The sequence below is a fragment of the Xyrauchen texanus genome, chromosome 21 (genome assembly GCF_025860055.1).
Source record: "Xyrauchen texanus isolate HMW12.3.18 chromosome 21, RBS_HiC_50CHRs, whole genome shotgun sequence".
NCBI classification, from domain to species: Eukaryota; Metazoa; Chordata; class Actinopteri; order Cypriniformes; family Catostomidae; genus Xyrauchen; species Xyrauchen texanus.
This window is the reverse complement of record NC_068296.1, coordinates 11,247,529-11,267,125: the sequence shown is the minus strand read 5'-3', so window position 1 is coordinate 11,267,125 and position 19,597 is coordinate 11,247,529. Positions and strand designations below refer to the sequence as shown.

The 19,597-nt window shown below is 43.1% G+C and overlaps 1 protein-coding gene across 4 annotated transcripts in view; it reads left to right on the top strand.

Moving 5' to 3' along the window:
- Window positions 1-19,597, top strand: part of st3gal4 (ST3 beta-galactoside alpha-2,3-sialyltransferase 4) — a 95,786-nt gene that overhangs the window by 60,989 nt on the left and 15,200 nt on the right. For 3 of the 4 annotated variants that reach the window (XM_052152204.1, XM_052152203.1, XM_052152208.1), the window contains exons 2-4: window positions 901-972; window positions 9,700-9,772; window positions 19,002-19,091. In XM_052152204.1, the coding sequence (XP_052008164.1) occupies window positions 951-972; window positions 9,700-9,772; window positions 19,002-19,091 (185 nt within the window). In that variant the 5' untranslated portion in view covers window positions 901-950. Of the gene's footprint in view, window positions 1-642; window positions 759-900; window positions 973-9,699; window positions 9,773-19,001; window positions 19,092-19,597 lie in introns of those variants that run through there. The other variant, XM_052152205.1, reaches the window with a different exon arrangement.

The following is a 19,597-nucleotide window of genomic DNA, read 5'->3' as shown; positions in this document are numbered from 1 at the left end:
TCCATGATGACTTAGTTTGAAGAGCAGTGCTGAGAGAGTCTCTCAAGTACAAGACAGTAGACTAGATATGACGAGAGGAGCAATGCAGGGAAGATAAGGGTAGGGAGAGGGTGAGAAAATGCGACCGCCTTCGTTGAGAGCCAAGAGAGAAGTATCTACCTACGATGACAATTTCAGACCCCTCCATGATTTCTAAGTGGGAGAACTTGCAAAATAGCAGGGTGTTCAAATACTTATTTTCCTCACTGTATATATATATATATATATATATATATATATATATATACATATATAAACGTTTTGGATTGACTAGATTGACAAATAATTATCAATAATACTCTTATGGCTAAAAATGTTTACAGTGTTCACTGACTAAAACTTCATTAAAATGCCCAGATTTTGTCAACTAAAACTTATAGGATATGGTTGACTAAATATGATAAAAACTAAAAAGGACATTTGACACAGGACTAAGACTAAATAAAAAAAACAGATGACAAAATTAAAACTGTTATTCAGTTGCCAGGTCATTAGGAATGTATTAATGCAAAGCCAACGTTTACGCGTTCTTAACGTCACTTTTTTTTTTTATCAGTATGGTACCACCTCCGCTTCATTTTGAGCCAGGAAAAACCCTGTTAATGCTTATCAACTCCAACACAGATACACTCTTGTTGGGTGGATGCATCATTAATTATATTAAGAGTGAGGAAGTGTAAAATTCTAAACTGACAGGAAACACTGCAAGAGGACAAATAGTAAGCTTTTAATTTGATAACCCAATTTATCTTTATTTATCTTTATTTTTCTGCTGATCAAGCAGAAGAGAAGGGTGTATAGGAGAGATCTTGAAAGTAGAATTTCTATAGCGTTTGTGTAAATGACTTTGTTTTTTCTCAGGAGAATAATATGGACAGTTCGGAAGTCAGAAGGCAAAGGCATAAGTGAAGATGAGCTTCAAAGTATCCAAAAGTAAGTATGCAAACACACTCACACTAATACATGTTGACACAACTTGTTAGCGGTGACAGCAGTGTCCTCCATTGTAATATATACTGGCTATACTTAATCAAAACCTTTTTCGTATTCTTGGGGTGTCATTAATTGAGGGACGTCAAACAGTATGTAAGCATATATATATAACACTGGAACATATCTGTATACTGTATATACCGTACATAGGGGTGCATGTTGTCACACTATATACAGATGAAGTCAGAAGTTTACATACACCTTGGCCAAATATATTTAAACTCAGTTTTTCACAATTCCTGTAATTTAATCATGGAAAACATTCCGTCTTTGGTTAGTTAGGATCAATACTTTATTTTAAGAATGTGACATGAATAATTGAAGAGAGAATTATTTATTTATGCTTCAGAGAGAAATATCTTTGTCCCCATGTACACTTGCAAACCGTAGTCTGGATTTTTAAGGCGGTTTTGGAGCATTGGCTTCTACCTTGCTGATCAGCCTTTCAGGTTATGTTGATATGGGACTCAAGTTACTGTGGATATGGGTACCTCCAGCATCTTCACAAGGTCCTTTGCTGTTGTTCAGGGATTGATTTGCACTTTTCGCACCAAACTACGTTCATCTCTAGGAGAAAGAATGTGTCTCCTTCGTGAGCGGTTTGATGGCTGCATGGTCCCATGGTGTTTATACTTGCATACTATTGTTTGTACAGATGAACATGGTACATTCAGGTATTTGGAAATTGCTTCCAAGGATGAAGCAGATTGTGGAGGTTGACAATTTGTTTTCTGAGGTCTTGGCTGATTTTGTTTGATTTTACCATGATGTCAAGCAAAGAGGCACTGAGTTTATAAGGTAGACCTTAAAATGCCTCCACAGGTACACCCCAATTGACTCCAATTATCAAATCAGAAGCTAATTGCCTAAAGGCTTGACATAATTTTCTGGAATTTTCCAAGCTGCTTAAAGGTACAGTTAACTTGATGCATGTAAACTTCTGACCCACATGAATTGTGAGTCAATTAAAAGTGAAACAATCTGTCTGTAAACAATTGTTGGAAAAATGACTCGTGTCATGCACAAAGTTGATGTTCTAAAAGACTTGCCAGTTTGCAATATTATATCTGTGGAGTGGTTAAAAAATCAACCTAAGTGTATGTAAACTTCTGACTTCAACTATAAGGTAAGTTGTCATAATGGGAACCTGCCTCTGAATAGGCAATTGTAAGCTCTACAATGTCTTTTCAGCAAAATTTTAACAATAAAATAACCGCTAAAACTATAAATAAATAAAATTATTTCAGAATTTGAATTTAGAGGACAGTGTTCACAAACACAATTATAATTTTATGAACCTAGTGTATGAAAACAACATACCAAAGCACTACCAGAGAAAACAAGGATTTGTGCAATTAAATTTTTGACTTGAAACTTTTACTACTTACTTAGATATACAGTATAGCCCCTGTGATTTCAATGTATGCAAATACATTGTAATAAAACATTTTGTTTCCACTTAAAGTAACTGTTCGTATTGCCTTAAAATTTTGAATTGTCAAATTAAGAAAGTTCTTTAAACAACATCAAGTTGACTTAAATCAATATAACTTGTTAATAAATGAGCTAAATGTCTTTAAGGAAATTCGACTTTCTTAGTTCAATCAACTTTATTCTAATTCAATTTAAACTAAACATACAAGCTCAGTTACCTATTTAATATTAATAATTTAAATAATATTAATATTATTGATAACCATAGAAGTAGTTTGAGCTATCACTTTGTCAGAGGTAAAATAAACTGCTATTTGATGGTAAATGGTCAGTTGATAATCAGAGACCAATGTCTGATCCCTCTATCATATTAAGATGTAAACTCTTCAATGAGACACGCATCGTCCTTAACACTTTATACGCAATCACAGTAATGTTGACAATAATCAAACACGTCATTGAGTAAAAAAGATGATCTTTTAATTGTTGCATATAACAAATAACTGAAAGTGACAACAAATTAATCAACCAACAACTTACATAAAAGCTGCAAAAAGCAGTAACTGCAGTTTGCTTATTTTATCATGCTGCAGTGCATGCTGGAATTCCGAATACTTCAGTGTGATTTAGTGTTGTAACGGTACCAAAATTTCAGTAGTCTGTACCAATACCAGTGAAATTTCACAGTACTTGATACAATTTCCAGTACCAAAGCAAAACACAAAAACAGGTTACTGAACAACACTCTTTTATTAACAAAGTTAACAAATTAACAGCTGAACTAAGAACAAAAATATACCATTGAGCAACACTTCAAGTTAAATATATTATTTTTGAATTATAACAAAACTGTACAATGTATGCTTAAAGTATTTTTGAACACTTATGTAAGATTTACTTCAACTTTTACTTTAAGTTTTTACCAAGTACAAAAAAAACTAAATAAACAAGCATACAATAGAATGAATAAAAAACAATTTCCAAACTAATGCGCAAAGTGCTCTCATATTAATAAAGCTGCATATTGCCAATTTTCTTCACGATAATAAATGCACAGTGACATATATTATGATTAAATAAGTCGCGAGCCATTGCGTTCTAATCTAGCTGCATTAAGCATCCGCGCTTGAGGGATGAGCGTCCCCGAGGCAGAGTCTCTCTCAGCCGTGTGCAGTTTCAATCTCTCCCCCTTAGATTGGGACATTCGTGCAACTCATAGAAGAGGCACCGACCACACAGAGAAATCCCAGTTTCTGAGTTTATAGTTATTAACATGAGCTGCTTCTGTATTATTTTAACTTTAATAAAGCTATAACACATTAAAATAACTGCATTTAAGATGTAATGCATGTTTCCTTTTTTTAATGGCTTAAACACCCCCTTAATTAACTTAAACACTCTGTCTCTTAACCACTGTACTGTGACAAGGCTGTTTGTTGACAATTTATTATTTTCTAAATGGACGTTTTATCATAGTTTTTGATCATAAATGTTTAAGCTCATTACCAGGTAGTATTTGGCTCATTTATTTCTTTAATGTCTGAAGATGTTGTTTGCAACTAGGGATGGGACGATATATAAAAATTGTATATATCACAAACCAAACAAATTATGAACCATATCGTGGCATAACTTAATATTTCGAAATTTGCAACATTGTTTTCTGTCCATGTGATCATAAATAAAATGACCCATCAAACAACTATCTATAATATCGCTTGACTGACCCCTATCTCTGCTTTTTTCGACACTGTTTACAGGGTTTAAACGAGGTCCTTGAATTTAGCTTTTAGAAATTTAAGTACTGAAATACCTAAAAAAATGCCTTGTTTTGATGTAAAGTGCTTGAGATTAAAGCAGATCATTTCCTCAGTGTAATGTGTGTCCATAAAAGATGAGGCACACTATAATTTCATTTAATAATGTGTCTTTGGTTGAACTGTACCCTGATAGTGTGTGCACATCACCCAGATGTCTATTTGATGTGTGTGTGTGTGTTTACATCTGGAAGACGTATTCTTTAGGTTGTTTGCTCAAATGCAAAAATGTAATTTCCTCTCGGATGTCAAAAAGACATTCATCAGATGTCTGAGACATTTATGATTTAAAATGTTTGTAAATCAGATCTTTTTAAGATGTTTAGCAGATGTTAATTGTAATGCTTACGGATTAAAAGATCTTAAACAAACATCTCGGACATGTACGAGACATGTTTTGCTCTTCTGGACTGAAGAACTGTGCTCTGATATCTTTTTTTCCGATACAAAATTGACACAGAAAAGGAAAACATATATTCACAGAATCAACATTAGTCAAATATAATCAACATCAAAATAATAATAATATATATACATATATATATATTAGGGCTGTCAATCAATTAAAATATTTAATCGAATTAATTACATGGTGTCCCAATTAATTAATCACGATTAATCGCATATACAAATATTTGCTGAGAAAGCCCCTCATATAACAATAATTCAATATATAATGATGAAATAATTATACATAGTTATCTTTAAATATAAGATTTTATATATATATATATATATATATATATATATATATATATATATATATATATATATATATATATATATATATATATATATATATAAAATAAACAAATATTCAGATAATTAAAATGCATTACATTCTTGTGGCAGAAGAGTTCATCATTGATAAGACAATATAAAAATTGGCTTTAGAATACAATGTATTGTTTAATACCATATTATTGATTATAAGTCAATCATTGGCATTCAGTTCACAGCAATCCAAAGTGAATTTGTCAATCAGTTGGAGATTTATTGAGGGTTTGTTTAGGGACCCGTCAATTTACACCTGCGTTAGACATTTTTTTTTTTTTTTTTTAAAAAGCCAGGGGTACACATAGTACACAATACTACAGATATATTTTACAATAATGCCAAGACATTATATTAATTACATAGTGTAATGTTTTTCAATACTTTGGAGTTGTTGGAGGTAAAAAGAGTATTTAAATAATATTTCAAGTCTTTACAAAAAAGTGCAAATAGGGGCTTTATAGACATAAATTTACACTTATGTATTAAAAACTTGGCAAGAAAAATAAACAGATTAATCAGAAAATATTAACTTAAGTTATCAAATCTGTGAAAACCAAATAAAACGTCTTTATAAAGCAAAGAAAATCTAGTTAAATTAGAGGTAGGTACGTACAAACAAACAAACTTTTCATCTACAGCATTACAGAAGGAGCAAAGTGGATCTATTTCAGGGAGCATGTTTCTTAAATAAAGATTGACTGGGTAAAAACGGTGTAACAGTTTAAAGGACACATCCTTAACCTCGTTGGTAATTAAATATGTATGAGGTAAAGACCGTACGACCTGCGTTAGACATGCTTGCAGGGGCGTTGCTAGGATCTTGATACATTGGGGGCTTAGCCCAGTCCCCACCACCCAACCCCCGCCCGCCCGCCCGCTTTTGGTAACTACTTCTTCTACTCATAGGCACATAATAATAAGCAATAATAATATAAATGGGGGGTCTGGGGGACCTCCCCCAGGAAATGTTGGCCATTAAACACTTCATTTCCTGCATTCAGGTGCATTTTTTTTTTAGCATTTTAAATGATAGGTAAAAAGATAGAATGCTTTATTTGTAGAACTGTAACAGCTATTCACAGAAACACAAATAAATAATACATGAATATTAAATAATTAATAATGTATCCTGAATTTTACTTGTAACATTGGATAATGGGAAAAGGTAGAGGTGACTTGTTGAGTCAGTGACATGAATCTAATTATCTATTAATCTAACCAAATTAACCTCAAAAACATGAAGTTTAGTACTGTTTTCCGAGCTCACTCACTTTGGGATTGTAGCCGAGGCCGTTTGCTGGCCTCAGGAGGTGGAGGACTGCCGTCTTGACGGCGCTTAAAAAATTGCCAGATATCCATTTTTACATTAGACGTTTGGGCTAGTGAGTGACGGATGAATCTTGATGCAGTCTGCTGCTTCCTGCTGATTGGTCAACAAGACAGCACGCTGTATATAGCTGGTAGTAGTCAATATTGATGCACGCGCATGGAGCGCATTATGAAAGACTTCGTCTTAGGTTTAAACAACCTATGAAACTATTAATGAACAATATGAAACTAAAACGACATAAGCTTAATTTAAAATGGCTTAGGAACTATCTATTTAGAGGTGGATAAACGCAATTTAGAGGTGGATAAACCCATTTTGGAGGTGGGTAAACGCTATTTCCGAATTTTGGGAGGTGCGTAAACGGCGTTTATGTGCGTTTAGCCTCCACTACATCCCTGAATAACGTTAATTTTCACATCGTGTTTCAATCGTCAAATCAGATGTATAGGCTACTTCATCTACATTCCTCGCGAGAAACGGATTATGGCTCACAAAATGGATTAGCTATAGGCGAAATAGTAAGGTCCCACGTACTTTATATATACAGTACATGTTCTGCATTAATACCACAGTGAGTAACTTACAGGGCTAGTAAGTTAGACCAGGGTTTGCTTAAGAGCCTTCACCGACCTGAGCTTAATGATGAGGAACGAGCCAGTAGATAACTCTTCTTGCCTCCCTCGTATCGTTCATGACTCCTTATTTTACTTTTTAAAAAGTGTCTAATGTCCATAATAGCTACCACCAGAAGCCACAAACAACAATGACAGTCAAGCCCTAAACTAAAGCTGTAAGTTAACCGATGACTCTTTCAGGCTCTCTCCTCTGGTGCGCACTCTAAATACAAGCATTCTGTAACCATAGTAACTTTGATCTGCTTGAACACATTTTAATCGTCTTTAATACATGATTCGAAGGATAGATTAAAAGACCGGTACATTTTTTAAATAAATACAAAATTATTAAAAAATAATAATAATTATCAATAAATTCAATTTTCTGAGATCCGGGCTATAAAAAAAACATCCTGGGCTGAAGCCCCGGATGCCCATGTATAACGACGCGCCTGCATGCTTGTATCGCGTCTCGGGTGTGTTGCGTCATAAAAATAAAATGTTTAGGTCACTGTGTCGAGTTAAATATAGTTTAATACTCAATCTTTAAACACATCTTAAGATCCCTTAAAGATCGCATTTGGGCTCCATCAAGTGTTTTGAACGCAAGAAATTGTTTTCTTCACTGTATAAACTGTGTGTTGCTCACACAGCTGAAATTTCAATTACTGCACTCTGGAGTAAACATGTGGTACTACTAGCTTGAATTTCTCAGTTAAGCATTGCGATTAAAGTGCGTACATTTTTGTCAAATTAATCGAACGTTATCAACGCGTTAAATCGACATTTGAATTGTAGCTGTTTACTTATCAGCATAATAACTCCCCTTCTCTTACTTGAGCCAGCACTATAAAACAATGTCCACCCCATATCTTGACAAGTTTTTCAGCTTCCTGTGGAGAAAGATGCATTTCTTGAAGAAACACTATAACATATTTCTTACGCTTAAGAGAAATAACCTTCCTTCTTTTCATGTTGTGCCCCAACCCATTCACATTCCACGTGGAGAGAGACAATCCAGTCATATGAGCATTTGACATTTTGACATAAGAAAAAATAGGTCATGTGTCAAAAACAAGTTTATAAAGACCACATTCGTGTGATAATCAAAACCCGAAAATCACCCAGAACCAGTGTGCACATTAACCCCGTGCACGACAGTGCGACAACTTTGCCATCGGATTGCTCAAGTCCAGTGTTTCTATACAAATTTTATGAGACAGAATAACACCCCAAAATCGATACACCGATAATCTATAAAAAAAAAAAACTCCAGCCAATAGATGGAATAAGCACAAAGATAGTGTAGCTTCATCTATAAAACTGTGCTGAAGGTGTGACACTCCTGTGTAAAACAGTCAAACAGTCAAGCGGATGTTCAGTGAGTAAATCAAGATGACCCACTCACTCCATTGACTTTGCAAGAAATACTAGACAAAACTAACCCCAGCCAACAGGAGAAATTAGCACAATGAGCATGTAGACTCATCCACAAAACTGTCGCAAAGGTGGGCCACACTGAGACACTCAGGTGGTTTGTAAATGTTTGCATAATAAATTAACTTAATTCATTAGATTAAAAATTGTAATCAATTGACTGCCCTAAAAATATATACCTTATATATTTATTTTCGTCTTGCAATTCGTCTTGCAATTTTGTCCCCCTCACTTTTTAAATGATTGCTACACCCCTGACTGTGGTTATGATAATGTGCAGTGAATCTATAACAGGAACGATTTGGTCGTTCTTCGAACTTTTTTGGTACATTTTTGTACACATTATATGCACCTTTTTTTATCAACTGTCATGTACAACAACTTATGATGCAGGATACTGTGAACATTACAAAAGTTAACATACAGCATGATTTTAACATGCCTTGATAAAAATTTATTTTATTCTGCTTGGGATAGGTAATAGTTTAGAAAATATAATGATGTCATCGTTTGTGTTCTTTGAAACCCAAATTACTGTCTGTCTACTTCCTGCAGATGAATAACATTATACATATAACATTATACTATATATCTATTTTATTATCCTGAAATAAGTGTTAAAAAACAAGTTACCACAGCTGCGATGAGGTTTCTAATACAGCTGCTGAGGGAGTGACAAAAACATCTGGCCTTTTTCTCTCTTCTGACATACATAATCCACCACTCTTCATTTTATTAAATTTTTTCATCTTTTGGAAAGCTGTGAAAGTGTAAAAGTAAATTTTTTATTTTATTTTTTCATTTGCTGTTAGAGCAAACTGTTAAGCAAAATGTATATTTGCTGTGGTCTCCCATTCACCGCTATACAAGTTTACCTTTCTATTGTTTACTTCCACAATCCAAACCTAAATTAAAGTGTGTTTCTCACTAAAAGCTATCGTTTGGCTTCAGAAGACTTGGAATATAGTCAGATATGGACCACTTCTGATACATTTATGGTGTTGTTTGCATATTTTGAAAGCTTCAGCCTTCTTGGATTATACTGTAATTGTATGAAAAATAACAACTACCGGTAGTCCATTTCTCAAAAATGTCTCTTTTTGTGCTCCACGGATGAAAAAAAGTCATACAGGTTTGGAAAGAGATGTGGGTGAATAATGATGACAAATATATTTATTTTTGGTTGAACTTTTCCTTTAATGAATCTTACAATATACATACTTTGTTTAAATATTTTGTCTTTTTCTTTTTCTCCTAGGATGGTTTTTAAGACTCCTCCCAGTTGTGCTAATCTTCATCTGTTACTACTGCTCTCAGTTCTACTTTGAAAGGTTAGTACTGTCTCTATTCCTCATAGCATCAAATCTCATCATGTTCCCTTTGCTTATACTACAGCATTGTTTAACTCTTGATTCTGATTGTTTGACAAACATTTTGAGGTTATTATTTTTTAATAATATTATTTTTTAACACTCACCTAAATGATTATTAGGAACACCTGTTCAATTTCTCATTAATGCAATTATCTAATCAACCAATCACATGGCAGTTGCTTCAATGCATTTAGGGGTGTGGTCCTGGTCAAGACAATCTCCTGAACTCCAAACTGAATGTCAGAATGGGAAAGAAAGGTGATTTAAGCAATTTTGAGCGTGGCATGGTTGTTGGTGCCAGGCGGGCGGTCTGAGTATTTTACAATCTGCTCAGTTACTGGGATTTTCACGCACAACCATTTCTAGGGTTTACAAAGAATGGTGTGAAAAGGGAAAAACATCCAGTATCGCGGCAGTCCTGTGGGCTGAAAATGCCTTGTTGATGCTAGAGGTCAGAGGAGAATGGGCCGACTGATTCAAGCTGATAGAAGAGCAACTTTACCTGAAATAACCACTTGTTACAACCGAGGTATGCAGCAAAGCATTTGTGAAGCCACAACACGCACAACCTTGAGGCGGATGGGCTACAACAGCAGAAGACCCCACCGGGTACCACTCATCTCCACTACAAATAGGAAAAAGAGGCTACAATTTGCAAGAGCTCACCAAAATTGGACAGTTGAAGACTGGAAAAATGTTGCCTGGTCTGATGAGTCTCGATTTCTGTTGAGACATTCAGATGGTAGAGTCAGAATTTGGCGTAAACAGAATGAGAACATGGATCCATCATGCCTTGTTACCACTGTGCATGCTGGTGGTGGTGGTGGTGGTGTAATGGTGTGGGGGATGTTTTCTTGGCACACTTTAGGCCCCTTAGTGCCAATTGGGCATCGTTTAAATGCCACGGCCTACCTGAGCATTGTTTCTGACCATGTCCATCCCTTTATGGCCACCATGTACCCATCCTCTGATGGCTACTTCCAGCAGGATAATGCACCATGTCACAAAGCTCGAATCATTTCAAATTGGTTTCTTGAACATGACAATGAGTTCACTGTACTAAAATGGCCCCCACAGTCACCGGATCTCAACCCAATAGAGCATCTTTGGGATGTGGTGGAACAGGAGCTTCGTGCCCTGGATGTGCATCCCACAAATCTCCATCAACTGCAAGATGCTATCCTATCAATATGGGCCAACATTTCTAAAGAATGCTTTCAGCACCTTGTTGAATCAATGCCACGTAGAATTAAGGCAGTTCTGAAGGCAAAAGGGGTCAAACACAGTATTAGCATGGTGTTCCTAATAATCCTTTAGGTGAGTGTATATATAACTGCACAGTTCTAGGTTGACTAGCATTGTAGTTCAATATCACTTTACCACATTATTTCTGAATTGTAATATTCTACCATAACAAAAGAACCAGAAAAAGCAAAGTTGATTCAGATGATGTTAAATAATATTTTTGTTTATTTTAGATATTACAATATAAAGCACATTTTTAGGTAATGTTTTTTTAGTGTGTAATACTGTGACTAAGTCATGTGTATGGCTGAGAGACAGGAAATATAGGTAACCATACACATAACTTCACTACAATGACTGCTTAGAAACAGCCCAAGCCATGGTTACTAGTATAAAGTAATGCCTTTTAAAATAGTAACTGTGGTTTAGGTTTCAGTTTTTAACAATAAATAGTGGCTTTACCAAGAAAGTGGACAAGAAAGTAGTCCTACCCACAAGAGAGAAAAGTACTTGCAAATGGGTCATTGACAAATAAGGTTGTCCGAGGTGACAAAAATTGTAAATATTTTAAAAGTCTGGTTTCAAGTTTGAATTGAACAACATTGAATTCATGTTGTTTTTACAAATTGTTTGATAAACATTTATAGTAATTTGTTTACACAAAAAAATATTTAATGACTTTAAAAATGTCATGTGGTGCAACCAGCATGTAAAAGATATTAAAATAGCTTCCTTGCACCTTGAATACATCAGAGTATACACAACTTCATCATTCATTTAAAAAGGTTTTCAAACATACGTGTCAAGGTGAAAACGTTTGGTTACGTATGTAACCTCCGTTCCTCGAGGGAGGGAACGACACGTTGTGTCGGAGAAGCGACACTAGGGGTCTCTCTTGAGCGCCGATATTCACCTCTGACCTATTGAAAAGGGCCAATGGGAGTTGGCAGTCAGTATTTGCATACCCCGCCCCCGGACATACGGGTATTTAAGCGGGGCAAATACGGAAGTTTAGTCAGGATTTTTCTGAGGAGCCGGAATGGTCCGGCCACAACAGTGGCTCGGTTCAGTGACATGGCGGAGGAAAGACACAACGTGTCGTTCCCTCCCTCGGGGAACGGAGGTTACATACGTAACCAAACGTTCCCCTTCTGTCGCTCTCTCCACGTTGTGTCGGAGAAGCGACACTAGGGGACCCATTCCAATCTTGCCATGTGCTGAACCATGTACGTGAACCGCCGATACAGAGGCGGGCAGGGATTTCATCCAGTGCCGCGCATCGTCTGTACCTGGCTGCACGTACCCTTCCCCAATGCCCCATAAGAACATCGGAGTCCTTCTAGTTACCCTGGGAGGGGAACAAGGCGATGTTTGCCAACATGGGAACGGGCCAGCCTGGCTGGGCCTCTTTTCTCTCTATGTTTCTCGCATAGAGCAATCACGGCCGGGGCCCTTACACGCATATAGGGAAGGGGGTCTTACCCAGACCCTGCGGAGACCACACCTGCCCTTTTTCTTGGGGAGGAAAAGTGGTAGACACGTCACACGGCCGTCTTAGGGCTCGTGTGGAAAGTATGGTGTGGTGGTAGATCCAGCCTCGAAAGGGGGGAGTTGCTACAGCACGGCGACCGAGGCAGCTGTAACTGCCTAAGGGAGACACGGGGGTCCGCTCGTAAGGGGACAGAACCGTGGAATTACACACAGGGGGAGTCCGAGCAGGAGGCCTTACCTGTGGAGCACCTATACCAGTACAGGGTAGCCATCAGGGTACCCGCAGTGGCTTGGGTCGGCGAGTTCCTCCGCTGAACCGCGGACCCGGAGGGCTGGGGAGGAATCGACCAGGGGCCCGACTCGGAGTGGGGCGCCCTGGGAAGAAGGCGCACTACTTTACCTTGACGTCAGGAAAAGGGCGCTGGGCGCAAGCGATCCACCCGGCCGGTCGGTCTACGTGTTACCGAGTTCTACGGGCTCGGACCTGACAAAACACGAGACGCAACCGACTCAACGCGGAGGTTGTAAAACCTCGCGAAGGTGTTGGGTGTTGCCCAACCCGCGGCTCTACAGATGTCTGCTAGGGAGGTGCCCTTGGCCAGTGCCCACGAGGACGCAACACCCCTTGTTGAGTGAGCTCGGACCCGCAAGGGTAGGGGCACGGCCTGGGTGTGATAAGCCAGTGTGATGGCGTCGACAACCCAGTGGGCGAGCCTCTGTTTGGAGACGGCATTCCCTTTCTGCCGTCCCCCAAAGCAGACAAAGAGCTGCTCAGAGCGTCTGGTGCTCTGTGTGCGGTCCAGGTAAATGCGCAGGGCGCGCACTGGACACAGCAACGAAAGGGCTGGGTCTGCCTCCTCCCGGGGCAGCGCTTGCAGGTTCACTACCTGATCTCGGAATGGTGTGGTAGGAACCTTGGGCACATAGCCCGGTCGCGGTCTTAGGATCACAGACGTATCTGCCGGACCGAACTCCAGGCAAGTGTCGCTGACAGAGAACGCTTGCAGGTCCCCGACCCTCTTGATGGAGGCGAGCGCGATCAGCAGGGCCGTCTTAAGAGAGAGGGCCCTGAGTCCAACTGATTCGAGCGGCTCGAAGGGAGGTCTCTGGAGTCCTGCCAAGACTACCGAGAGATCCCAGGAGGGAACTAGGCCTGGCCGGGAGGGATTCAACCTCCGGGCGCCTCTCAGGAACCTGAGGATCAGGTCGTGCTTACCCAAAGACTTGCCGTCTACAGGATCGTGGTGGGCGGCGATAGCGGCAACATACACCTTGAGGGTGGACGGGGACAGCCTCCTGTCCAGCCTCTCCTGTAGGAACAGAAGCACTGACCTAATCGCGCATCTCTGCGGGTCTTCGGCTCGGGAAGAACACCAATCTGCGAACAAGCGCCACTTTAGGGCGTAAAGGTGCCTGGTAGAGGGGGCTCTGGCTTGGTTGATTGTATTCACAACGGTCGCCGGTAAGCCGGCTAGCTCTTCCGCGTCCCGTCCAGGGACCAGACGTGGAGGTTCCAGAGGTCTGGGCGCGGGTGCCAGAGCGTGCCCCGTCCCTGAGAGAGGAGGTCCTTTCTCAGGGGAATCCGCCAGGGAGGAGCTGTCGCGAGGAGCCTGAGTTCCGAGAACCAAGTCCGAGTGGGCCAGTAGGGGGCCACCAACGTGACTTGCTCCTCGTCCTCCCTGACCTTGCACAGCACCGGTGCAAGAAGGCTCACTGGGGGAAATGCGTACTTGCGCAGCCCCGAGGGCCAGCTGTGTGCCAGCGCGTCTGTCCCGAGGGGAGCCTCTGTTAGGGCGTACCAGAGCGGGCAGTGGGAGGTTTCCTGGGCGGCGAACAGGTCTACCTGGGCCTTGCCAAACCGTTCCCAAATCAGCTGGACCGACTGGGGGTGAAGCCTCCACTCCCCGCCGGGCAGGCGTTGTCGTGATAGCGCGTCCGCTACGACGTTGAGCTTGCCGGGGATGTGAGTGGCACGCAGCAACTTGAGTCGCTGCTGGCTCCATAGGAGGAGACGGCGGGCGAGTTGTGACATGTGGCGGGAGCGTACGCCGCCTTGGCGATTTATGTACGCCACCACCGTGGTGCTGTCCGATCTCACGAGGACATGTTTGTCCCGAACTAACGGGAGGAACTTCCTGAGAGCAAGAAGGACGGTCAGCAACTCCAGGCAATTGATGTGCCAACGCAGCGGGGCCCCTTTCCAACGGCCCGCTGCTGCGTGCCCGCTGCACACGGCACCCCACCCGGACCGGGAGGCGTCGGTTGTGACCAGAACGCGTCGGGACACCTGCTGCAGGGGCACTCCTGCCCGTAGAAAGCAGAGGTCTGTCCAGGGTCGGAGTGTTTTGAGGCAGGCGGGGGTGATCCTTACCCGATGCGTGCCGTGGTGCCATGCTTGTCTCGGGACTCGAGTCTGGAGCCAGTGCTGGAGTGGTCTCATATGCATCAACCCCAGCGGCGCGACCGCCGCGGAGGACGCCATATGCCCCAGGAGCCTCTGGAAAAGTTTTAGAGGGACCACTGTGCCTGGCTTGAAGGAAGCGAGGCAGTCCAGCACCGACTGAGCACGCTCGCTCGTGAGACGTGCTGTCATTGAGACTGAGTCTAACTCCAACCCGAGAAAAGAGATGCTCTGAACCGGAGTGAGCTTGCTCTTTTCCCAGTTGACCTGAAGCCCCAAGCGGCTGAGGTGCCGGAGCACCTGGTCTCTGTGTGTGCATAGTAACTCTCGAGAGTGTGCTAGGATGAGCCAGTCGTCGAGGTAGTTGAGAATGCGGATGCCGGCTACTCGTAGCGGGGCAAGGGCCGCCTCTGCGACTTTCGTGAAGACGCGAGGGGACAGAGACAGGCCGAAGGGGAGGACTTTGTACTGAAACGCCTGGCCGTCGAACGCGAACCGTAAGAAGGGTCGGTGTCGTGGCAGAATTGAGACGTGGAAGTACGCGTCCTTCAGGTCCACCGCTGCGAACCAATCTAGATGCTGAACGCCAGCCAGAATATTTCTCTGCGTGAGCATTTTGAACGGGAGTTTTAACAAGGCCCGATTGAAAACTCGCAAGTCCAGGATTGGTCGTAAGCCGCCGCCTTTCTTGGGTACAATGAAGTAAGGGCTGTAGAAACCCTTCCTCATTTCGGTTGGAGGGACGGGCTCTACCGCGCCCTTGGCTAAGAGGGTCGCGATTTCCGTGCGCAGGGAACTGGCATGCTCGCCGTGTACTGCGGAAAAGCGGACGCCCCTGAAGGGGGGCGGGAGCCGGGCAAACTGAATTGCGTAACCGAGTCGAATGGTCCGGTGCAGCCAGCGTGATGCGTTGGGAAGCGAAAGCCACGCTTCCCAGCTCTGCGCTAGGGGCACCAAAGGGACGAGTATTTTGGACGTACCCGGCGGGGCCTCGCAGCGGGGCGGAACAGGTAATGCAGCGTCGGGCGGCTTCGTTGCGGCCTGAGGCTGAGGTGCTGAGAATAGACTCAAAGCACTTACCTTGCTCCGCGCGCCCGGCAGGGGCGGGTTCTTGACTGAGGAGGAGGTCTGATGTTGGCGTCCTCTGGACTCGTCTGAACCGGCCGGCCGGGGGACAGTCGTGGGCAGGCGGAAGGCGGGATCGCCGCGTCCGGTGTACCGGGACTGTTGTGATCTGAAAGCACATTGCCGTGAAAACGGCATTTGCGGGCCAGGTGACCCAGAGGCAAAGGAAATAGCTCTTTTATTGAGAATGTGGGTACCACAGCCCCCGTCAGGGGGTGTGGCAAATGAAAAAACAAAGGATTCTCCTCCCGGCCCTCCACCGGGGGACGGAGCGGTCTTACCACCTCCGGAGCTAACGTCTTCGGCTCTGGGTCGGCTGTCTCAGGAACGCTTGGGAGCCTTCCGGGTCCTGGAGGGGGTTCGTGAGACAGGGGGCGTGCGCCGCCTGCGGAGTGCTCGACGCTGGGGCTGAGAGCTGGGCCCGGGTTGAGGCGGAGCAGGAGCTGGTTTCCTCGCAGGGGGACGCCCTCGGCGGGCAGACGGGGCAGGGCCCGTAGCGGCAGGTCTGCGGCGGGGCATGATGTGCGAAATGGCCTCCGTCTGCTTCTTCACCGCGGAGAACTGTTGGGCGAAGTCCTCGACGGTGTCACCGAAAAGGCCAATCTGGGAGACAGGTGCGTCCAGGAAGCGGTTCTTGTCAGCCTCACGCATCTCGACCAGGTTGAGCCAAAGATGGCGTTCCTGGACCACTAGGGTGGCCATCGTCTGTCCGAGTGCCTGCGCTGTGGCCTTCGTCGCTCTCAGGGCGAGGTCGGTCGCTGAGCGCAGTTCCTGCAGCACATCAGGATCAGGTCCACCCCCGTGCATGTTTCTGAGAGCTTTGGCCTGGTGGACTTGCAGGAGGGCCATCGCATGCAGGGCGGAGGCAGCGCGTCCAGCCGTAGTGTAGGCCTTCGCGTTGAGCGAGGATGTTGTCCTACAGGGCTTGGATGGGAGTACGGGGCGACCCCGCCAGGAGGTAGGGCTACCGGGGCATAGATGGTGCGCAACTGCCCTATCGACCTGGGGAATCGCGTCGTACCCGTGGCGCTCTCCGCCGTCGAGGGTGGAGAGAGTGGAGCGGGTGGCACCTAGACGAGCGGAGAGCGGGGCTCTCCACGTAGACGTCAGCTCATCATGCACCTCCGGGAAGAAAGGGACCGGGGGGATGCGAGGCCGCGAACGGCGCGCTGCCCCCAGGAACCAATCATCCAACCGAGAAGGCTGTGGGGAGGATGGAGGGTTCCAATCCAACCCCACGCTCAAGGCGGCCCGGGCAAGCATGTCGGACATCTGAGCGTCGGCCTCAGCCTGGGCCTGCTGGCCCGAAGGCGGCAGTCCAGGGGAGTCCTCGGCATCAGACACCGCACTCTCCGATGCAGCGGCGAGCTCATCTGCTTCGGACTCGGGAGGATAGACAGCCAGGCCGTGAGGCGAGCTGCTATCGCCGCGAGCGTGGACGGAGACCAGCGAGCGTGTCGGGGAACGGGAGGTTCGAGGGGGGTTACCCGGCGAAACTGCACCCGCTGCCGCCCCCAAATCGCCCCCAGCGCCAACCGCACCGTCCTCAATCCCGTGGGAAGAAGGAGCAATGCGGGGTGCAGCTGGGGTGGCTTGCTTTCTGTTGAAAGCAAGCCGCGACCGCAACGTGGTCATGGTCATGTTCTCGCAGTGAGAACATGAACCATCCACAAACGCCGCCTCGGTGTGATCGCGGCCCAAACACACGAGACAGCGCCTGTGGCCGTCTGAAGCGGAGAGCACTCTACCGCATCCAGGAACGACACAGGGGCGGAAAGGCATCTTGAAAAAGACGCGTCCTTAAAAGGACGTTCAACGCCGCTGTGTTTGCTCTTTTAGAGAAAATTACTCTTTTAGTAAAAACTCTTTTAATACACAGTGTGTGTGTGTATGTGTCTGCGCTGTCGAAGCGCTCAGGGGCAACAATGCACGCCGTGCAATGAGAAGGAGAAAGCCGCTGTTGTGCGCCGTCAAGATCCAACAGCATGCAGATCGTCAGAGGAAAACAGGAACGTTTGAGTGGTGTGTAACTCGCAGCAAACTGCAGACAGACCATCGGCTCCGAAGAAATTTTCTGACTAAACTTCCGTATTTGCCCCGCTTAAATACCCGTATGTCCGGGGGCGGGGTATGCAAATACTGACTGCCAACTCCCATTGGCCCTTTTCAATAGGTCAGAGGTGAATATCGGCGCTCAAGAGAGACCCCTAGTGTCGCTTCTCCGACACAACGTGGAGAGAGCGACAGAAGGGGAACTATTTTTTACAAATATAAATTTTTATGTCATGAATATCAAGAAGTTTTCTAATGGTTGCACCAAATGACCTGAACCAAATGTACCTTTTCATTAAAATGTCAACATATTGATGACAAAATAATTACTTGTTTTTAAATATTTACACTCAATCCTATGGGTCTAAAAAAGTGATCTTTTCAGTTTTATGATTTTTGTCTCGACTACAACATTTCTACCTACATGTTGGTTGTGCAACATGACTTTGAACTAAAGTTTTTTAAATATGAAATATAATTTTTTTTTTAAAGAAAATAGATTCACTGCATATTTTTTAAGAAATACATTGTAATAATAAAAGAGTATTCAACACAGCTCATGCCAACATTTCTTTTTTCATGAATATCATCTTTTTGCTATCTCTGGACAGTTACACCACATGACATTTTTGACTTTAAGGCCCAGAAAAATATAAAAAAAGACTTTTTCATTAATTGAAAACATGTTCTTCATAGAAAAGGTGTCTTCAAGTAACTGTTTTGTGTGAATTTTTGTCACTTCATTAACCTAAATTTAAAAATGTAAATGGACTCTAGGCCGTTGAATTGTTGATAATGAATGCATACGTGAGATGTATCCTTGTCTCAATACCAGAGAATTTGATTTCATCATTTCCTTTTTTTTTCATTAAGCTATGGAGGCAGCAGGAAGTCCCCTCAGCCCACTGTTTCTCGATGTGACAGTTATCGCTCACAGAGAAAGTGGAAGAGTCTCAACTTTAAGTATGTGAACTGTGAGCATGTGTGGGTGTGTACATTTACAGAGATGATGGAGGGAAAATGAGTGTCAAAATATGGCATGGAAAGTCACCAGAAACAACAAAAAAAGAAACATCCTCTTACATTCAACTGCTTTTATTTTCAGCAAACTTAACATATGTAAATATTTGTATGAACATAAAAATATTCAACAACTAATACATAAACTGAACAAGTTTCACAGACATGTGACTAACATAAATTGAATAATGTGTCCCTGAACAAAGGGGGGATCAAAATCAAAAGTAACAGTCAGTATCTGGTGTGGCCACCAGCTGCACTAAGCAAGCAGTGCACTGAAAAAGGGACATTTCTTTTTTTGCTGAGTTTACATATAGAAGTGATACATTTCAGTGATGTAAAGCTTCTGTCCACTCTGTGAACACTGGCTGAGTGCTGGACATCACAATATAATACACACTTCCATTAAGGCACAAGAGCATTGGTGAGGTCAGACACTGATGATGGGT